This window comes from Cololabis saira, chromosome 19 (genome assembly GCF_033807715.1).
Source record: "Cololabis saira isolate AMF1-May2022 chromosome 19, fColSai1.1, whole genome shotgun sequence".
NCBI classification, from domain to species: Eukaryota; Metazoa; Chordata; class Actinopteri; order Beloniformes; family Belonidae; genus Cololabis; species Cololabis saira.
In genome coordinates this window covers 1,432,030-1,439,529 of record NC_084605.1, presented here as the reverse complement: position 1 = coordinate 1,439,529, position 7,500 = coordinate 1,432,030, and the positions used below count along the sequence as shown (strand labels likewise).

The 7,500-nt window shown below is 43.0% G+C and overlaps 1 protein-coding gene across 1 annotated transcript in view; it reads left to right on the top strand.

The window, feature by feature from the left end:
• Positions 1 to 187: 187 nt before the first annotated feature.
• Positions 188 to 7,500, top strand: part of LOC133419720 (1-phosphatidylinositol 4,5-bisphosphate phosphodiesterase delta-3-A-like) — a 46,253-nt gene continuing 38,940 nt past the window's right edge. Inside the window, exon 1 of the mRNA XM_061709121.1 lies at positions 188 to 316. Within this exon, the coding sequence (XP_061565105.1) occupies positions 223 to 316 (94 nt within the window). The 5' untranslated portion in view covers positions 188 to 222. The remainder of the gene's footprint in view (positions 317 to 7,500) is intronic.

Here is a 7,500-nt window from a genome sequence, read left to right as displayed (position 1 = left end):
AGCACCGGAAGTGGAGATGGAGCTGCTGCTTGACCAGCGGTCTGCTCTGTGACGTCATCGGCCAGGAGGTTCGTCCTGAGGATAAAAGAGGATCCGCAGATCCCGGTCCGTCCCGGTCCAGACCTGGTCCAGACCCAGAACCAGAACCAGACCCGGTCCCTCCAGAGACCTGCAGACCCAGACCCAGGACCAGGACCAGGAACCAGGACCAGAACCAGGATCATGCTGGGAACCAGGACTAAACCGGGCCAGGTGGAGAAAAGAGGAGGATCCAGTTCTGAGGAAACCAAGACCATCGACCCCCTCAGGAACCTGGGTGAGTTCTGATGGACCTGGACCTGGACCTGGACCTGGAACAGGACCAGAACCTGAACCTGGGGACTAGTGGGTCCTGGTTTATTCTCATAAATTACCACTTTATTCTCATCATTTTGTCTCTAAAACTAAACCTCCACAGGAATTATTACAGATTAAATCATTAATAATAACATATTTATCATATAATATTAAATCATTCATAATTATTATTTATAACATAACATTAAATCATTAATTCCATATTTATAACATAATATTAAATATAAATTGATGAGAAACAACACGAGTTTCAACCAGAACCGAGAAAAAGGAAATAAACCTCCAGATCTTTTATAAATGTCTTTATTTATCTTTATTCTCTCTGAGCTTTTATTCTTTTACTTCTGGTTCTGACGGCTCTGGATTTGATTTGATTCCTTTCTGTTTCTGTTTGTTCGTTTCTGTAACACTTTGAGATTATTTTATGAAAAGTGCTTTATAAATAAAATGTATTATTATTATTATTATGATTATTATTATATTTATTTATTTATGTATTTATTAATTTATTTGGACCTGGGGACTGGCGGGTCCTGGACCTCCCAGGTCCTGGTTCTGGTCCTGGTCCTGGTTCTGGTCCTGGTTCTGGTCCTGGTCCTGGTCCTGGTTCTGGTCCTGGTCCTGGTCCTGGTTCTGGTCCTGGTTCTGGTCCTGGTTCTGGTCCTGGTTCTGGTCCTGGTCCTGGTCCTGGTTCTGGTCCTGGTTCCTGTTCTGGTTCCTGGTTCTGGTCCTGGTTCTGGTCCTGGTTCCTGTTCTGGTTCCTGGTTCTGGTCCTGGTCCTGGTCCTGGTCCTGGTTCTGGTCCTGGTTCTGGTCCTGGTTCTGGTCCTGGTCCTGGTCCTGGTTCTGGTCCTGGTCCTGGTCCTGGTTCTGGTCCTGGTTCCTGTTCTGGTTCCTGGTTCTGGTCCTGGTTCTGGTCCTGGTTCCTGTTCTGGTTCCTGGTTCTGGTCCTGGTCCTGGTCCTGGTCCTGGTTCTGGTCCTGGTTCTGGTCCTGGTTCTGGTCCTGGTCCTGGTCCTGGTTCTGGTCCTGGTCCTGGTCCTGGTTCTGGTCCTGGTCCTGGTCTGAGGTTCTCCCCTTCAGTCCTGTTTGATTGATTGAAAAGAAGGAGAAAAAAAAAGTAAAGCAGCAGAATTTAAAAAACAAAGATGATTCAGAGACTGGAAACGGTCCGGTGGAGCAGAGAGAGTAGTTCCTGGTGGTTCCTCTGGTTCCAGAACCTGAGTAGTTCCTGGTGGTTCCCCTGGTTCCTCTGGTTCCAGAACCTGAGTAGTTCCTGGTGGTTCCCAGTAGTTCCAGTAGTTTTAGTGGTTCCCTGTGGTTCTCCAGCAGGACCAGACCTCTACGGTTGGAGGTTGTGAGTTTAGATCTATTCCCGTCTGATTGTTGTTCTGCAGGATTTACACTCCGGGTTAGAGGAGGCTGATGGAACTGGAACTAAATGTGGTTCCTGTAGTTCTCCAGCAGGAACCAGAACCAGTAGTTGCAGTAGTTGCAGTAGTTGCAGTAGTTCCAGTAGTTGCAGTAGTTCCAGTAGTTGCAGTAGTTGCAGTAGTTCCAGTAGTTGCAGTAGTTCCAGTAGTTGCAGTAGTTGCAGTAGTTGCAGTAGTTGCAGTAGTTGCAGTAGTTGCAGTAGTTCCAGTAGTTGCAGTAGTTCCAGTAGTTGCAGTAGTTGCAGTAGTTGCAGTAGTTCCAGTAGTTGCAGTAGTTGCAGTAGTTCCAGTAGTTCCAGTAGTTGCAGTAGTTGCAGTAGTTCCAGTAGTTCCAGTAGTTCCAGTAGTTGCAGTAGTTGCAGTAGTTCCAGTAGTTGCAGTAGTTCCAGTAGTTGCAGTAGTTGCAGTAGTTGCAGTAGTTCCAGTAGTTCCAGTAGTTGCAGTAGTTGCAGTAGTTCCAGTAGTTCCAGTAGTTCCAGTAGTTGCAGTAGTTGCAGTAGTTGCAGTAGTTGCAGTAGTAGCAGTAGTTGCAGTAGTTGCAGTAGTTGCAGTAGTAGCAGTAGTTCCAGTAGTTGCAGTAGTTGCAGTAGTTCCAGTAGTTGCAGTAGTTGCAGTAGTTGCAGTAGTTGATGTAGTTGCAGTAGTTGCAGTAGTTGCAGTAGTTGCAGTAGTTGATGTAGTTGCAGTAGTTGCAGTAGTTGCAGTAGTTGCAGTAGTTCCAGTAGTTGCAGTAGTTCCAGTAGTTGCAGTAGTTGCAGTAGTTGCAGTAGTTGCAGTAGTTCCAGTAGTTGCAGTAGTTGCAGTAGTTGCAGTATTTGCAGTAGTTGCAGTAGTTCCAGTAGTTGCAGTAGTTGCAGTAGTTGCAGTAGTTCCAGTAGTTGCAGTAGTTGCAGTAGTTGCAGTAGTTGATGTAGTTGCAGTAGTTGCAGTAGTTGCAGTAGTTGCAGTAGTTGCAGTAGTTGCAGTAGTTGCAGTAGTTCCAGTAGTTGCAGTAGTTGCAGTAGTTGCAGTAGTTGATGTAGTTGCAGTAGTTGCAGTAGTTGCAGTAGTTCCAGTAGTTGCAGTAGTTGCAGTAGTTCCAGTAGTCGCAGTAGTTGCAGTAGTTGCAGTAGTTGCAGTAGTTGCAGTAGTTGCAGTAGTTGCAGTAGTTGATGTAGTTGCAGTAGTTGCAGTAGTTGCAGTAGTTCCAGTAGTTGCAGTAGTTGCAGTAGTTCCAGTAGTCGCAGTAGTTGCAGTAGTTGCAGTAGTTGCAGTAGTTGCAGTAGTTGCAGTAGTTGCAGTAGTTGCAGTAGTTCCAGTAGTTGCAGTAGTTGCAGTAGTTGATGTAGTTGCAGTAGTCTCAGTAGTTCCAGTAGTTGCAGTAGTTGCAGTAGTTGCAGTAGTTGCAGTAGTTGATGTAGTTGCAGTAGTTGCAGTAGTTGCAGTAGTTGCAGTAGTTCCAGTAGTTGCAGTAGTTGCAGTAGTTCCAGTAGTTGCAGTAGTTGCAGTAGTTGCAGTAGTTGATGTAGTTGCAGTAGTTGCAGTAGTTGCAGTAGTTCCAGTAGTTGCAGTAGTTGCAGTAGTTGCAGTAGTTGCAGTAGTTGCAGTAGTTGCAGTAGTTGCAGTAGTTGCAGTAGTTCCAGTAGTTGCAGTAGTTGCAGTAGTTGATGTAGTTGCAGTAGTCTCAGTAGTTCCAGTAGTTGCAGTAGTTGCAGTAGTTGCAGTAGTTGCAGTAGTTGCAGTAGTTGCAGTAGTTGCAGTAGTTGCAGTAGTTGCAGTAGTTCCAGTAGTTGCAGTAGTTCCAGTAGTTGCAGTAGTTGCAGTAGTTGCAGTAGTTGCAGTAGTTGCAGTAGTCTCAGTAGTTGCAGTAGTTGCAGTAGTTCCAGTAGTTGCAGTAGTTGCAGTAGTTGCAGTAGTTCCAGTAGTCTCAGTAGTCGCAGTAGTTGCAGTAGTTGCAGTAGTTCCAGTAGTTGCAGTAGTTGCAGTAGTTCCAGTAGTTGCAGTAGTTGCAGTAGTTGCAGTAGTTCCAGTAGTTGCAGTAGTTGCAGTAGTTGCAGTAGTTGCAGTAGTTGCAGTAGTTCCAGTAGTTGCAGTAGTTGCAGTAGTTGCAGTAGTTGCAGTAGTTGCAGTAGTTGCAGTAGTTCCAGTAGTTGCAGTAGTTGCAGTAGTTCCAGTAGTTGCAGTAGTTGCAGTAGTTGCAGTAGTTCCAGTAGTTGCAGTAGTTGCAGTAGTTCCAGTAGTCGCAGTAGTTGCAGTAGTTGCAGTAGTTCCAGTAGTTGCAGTAGTTGCAGTAGTTGCAGTAGTTGCAGTAGTTGCAGTAGTTGCAGTAGTTGCAGTAGTTGCAGTAGTTGCAGTAGTTGCAGTAGTTGCAGTAGTTCCAGTAGTTGCAGTAGTTGCAGTAGTTGCAGTAGTTGCAGTAGTTCCAGTAGTTGCAGTAGTTGCAGTAGTTGCAGTAGTTCCAGTAGTTGCAGTAGTTGCAGTAGTTGCAGTAGTTGCAGTAGTTGCAGTAGTTGCAGTAGTTGCAGTAGTTGCAGTAGTTGCAGTAGTTGCAGTAGTTGCAGTAGTTGCAGTAGTTGCAGTAGTTCCAGTAGTTGCAGTAGTTGCAGTAGTTGCAGTAGTTGCAGTAGTTGCAGTAGTTGCAGTAGTTGCAGTAGTTGCAGTAGTTCCAGTAGTTGCAGTAGTTGCAGTAGTTGCAGTAGTTGCAGTAGTTGCAGTAGTTCCAGTAGTTGCAGTAGTTGCAGTAGTTGCAGTAGTTCCCAGCAGCCTCTCAGATCTGAGGTTGTGAGTTTAAATCTATTTCCGTCTGATTGTTGTTGTTCTGCAGGATTTACACCCTGGGTTAGAGGAGGCTGATGGAACTGGAACTAAATGTGGTTCCTGTAGTTCTCCGGCTTGTGTGTTTAAATCTATTTAGGTCTGATTATTATTCTGCTGCAGGATTTACACTCCGGGTTAGAGGAGGCTGATGGAACTAAATCTGGTTCAGTGAAAAAACAAAAACGAACTCTATTCATTCTATTCTAGTTTTCACTCTGGAAAATTCTCTCTCTGTTTAAAGTTGAACTAAAAATAGTTTGTTAATTTAAAGTCTCTGCAGATCAGAGTTTGTTCAGAGTTTGTTCCTCTAAACTGGTGCTGATGTCTTGTATCTTCATGCTCCGGACAGAAAACTCTGCGTTGGGTTTTATAGACTTTAAAACTGGAAGAAGATTCTTAAATCCTGCAGCCAGGGGGAAAATAGTTACCTAGTTACTTAGTTACTTACTAACTTACTAACTTACTAACTTACTAACTATTGCATCTTTCCTTAAGAGCCGGTTGAGAGTTATTATTATTATTATTATTATTATTGTGTATATCATGACGAGCTGCTGCTGCTGCAGAGAAACACTGACCCCAGAGAAGTTTTATAACGTTTAATAACAAAACTCCTTCCAATACATTCACTTTTATTCACTTATTGGGTTTTAAACGTGTAAATTCACTTATTGGGTTTTAAACGTGTAAATTCACTTATTGGGTTTTAAACGTGTAAATTCACTTATTGGGTTTTAAACGTGTAAATTCACTTATTGGGTTTTAAACGTATAAATTCACTTATTGGGTTTTAAACGTGTAAACTTCCTGCAGCAGAAATGACGACCTAACTGAACTCTCTCCACCGGAGCAGCTGATTGGTTAAATAATGACTTTAATTACTTAAATAATAATTACTTAAATAACCTATAACTCCTTCATCACCGTGGTAACCAGATCAAACCAGTAAAACCTGAATAATCAATGTCTCCCACGTCTGGGGTCAGTGGGGGAAAAACTAAACTAATTCTATTAAATTCTAGCTTTCAGGAAAAATCTCTCTCTGTAGAAAGTTGAAGTAAAAATAGTTTATTTATTTAAAGATCAGAGTTTGATCAGAGTTTGTTCCTCTAAACTGGTGCTGATGTCTTGTATCTTCATGCTCCGGACCTGAAAACTCTGCGTTGGGTTTTACAGACTGGAAACTGGAAGAAGTTTCTTAAATCCTGCAGACATTAGTTACCTAGTTACTTAGTTACTTACTCTACTTACTTATTAACGTATTACTCACTTATCTACTAACTAACTTACTAATTTACTAATTTACTAATTTACTTACTCACTAATGATCCAACAGTTCATGAGTTTATTTGGTTCTTTTTTGTGTCGTGTGAACAAATGTATGAAGTTTATTAGTTTCTCCTCAGTTACATTCTATTCAATTCTATTCAGTTCAGTTGAGGTTCCATCAGTTTTCAGCAGAACGGGGATTCAGACTAACGGATTATCCAATAATAAGTTATCAAATCAATACTATCTATAGTTGAAGATTCCAGTAACTCCTGCTGGGGTTTGGGGATCCGGAGCTACAGCTAACTTTATTCTTCACTTATATTTTAGTCCGTGTGGGACAGAGAGTTCTGAGATCAGACCTGGATAAACATGAGAAACACGATACATCCATGCATTTCAGCTTTCAATTCAATTCAATTCAATTCAATTCAATTCAATTTTATTTGTATAGCGTTTATTATCCAGGATGTTTCCAGAACCAGAACATGATCATAAACCGCCGAGCAATTATTACATAAACAATGGAGGTAAAAACTCCTTAGAAGGGTAGAAACCTGGTCCAGGTCCAGGTCCAGGTCCTGGATCATGATTATTCTAGTCTGGTCCTGCAGCTGCGACTACTGACTCTGACACTAGAGTTTAACTCTTTCAGGGAAGATTTCTGCTTCTTAAATCCTTCTGGGGGTTTTGGAGACCCGGTCTCCCTCACATTCCTCCTCATGTATAAATAGGTCCTGATAGTGAAGGGTTAGGGTTGGTGATAGTGAAGGGTTAGGGTTGGTGATAGTGAAGGGTTAGGGTTGGTGATAGTGAAGGGTTAGGGTTGGTGATAGTGAAGGGTTAGGGTTGGTGATAGTGAAGGGTTAGGGTTGGTGATAGTGAAGGGTTAGGGTTGGTGATAGTGAAGGGTTAGGGTTGGTGATAGTGAAGGGTTAGGGTTGGTGATAGTGAAGGGTTAGGGTTGGTGATAGTGAAGGGTTAGGGTTGGTGATAGTGAAGGGTTAGGGTTGGTGATAGTGAAGGGTTAGGGTTAGTGATAGTGAAGGGTTAGGGTTGGTGATAGTGAAGGGTTAGGGTTGGTGATAGTGAAGGGTTAGGGTTGGTGATAGTGAAGGGTTAGGGTTGGTGATAGTGGAGGTTCCTCACTTCCTGTCCCCCGGGGGTCCTGGTCCTGATAGTGAAGGGTTAGGGTTGGTGATAGTGGAGTCTTGGAGGTCTCCCTCACTTCCTGTCCCCCGGAGGTCTGGGGGGGGGACCGGTTCTGTCCACTGGTTCTGTCGCGGGTTCAGCTTCACAGAGGAAGCCAGTAAATATCAATAACAGTAAATAACAGTTGTTGTTATTGTAGCAGACCTTGGATTGAAGACGATAGAGAGTCTGGACTGATGCGTAAGGTTTCTTTATTCAGGTCACATCCAGAATCATGACGACCTTCTTTCATAAGTCCTTACCACACCGTGAAAACTATATATAAAAAAGTGATACAAACAATTCATAAAACTAATTTCCACAGCGCGTACAAACAACTCATGAATGAAACGGATCCTAATTAAATTTTACAATGCTAAAAACATACACAACTATAGCTAAATGTTAAGAAAAACAACAGGAAAACAAACCAACATCGTACCTCGCTGCCTCTCC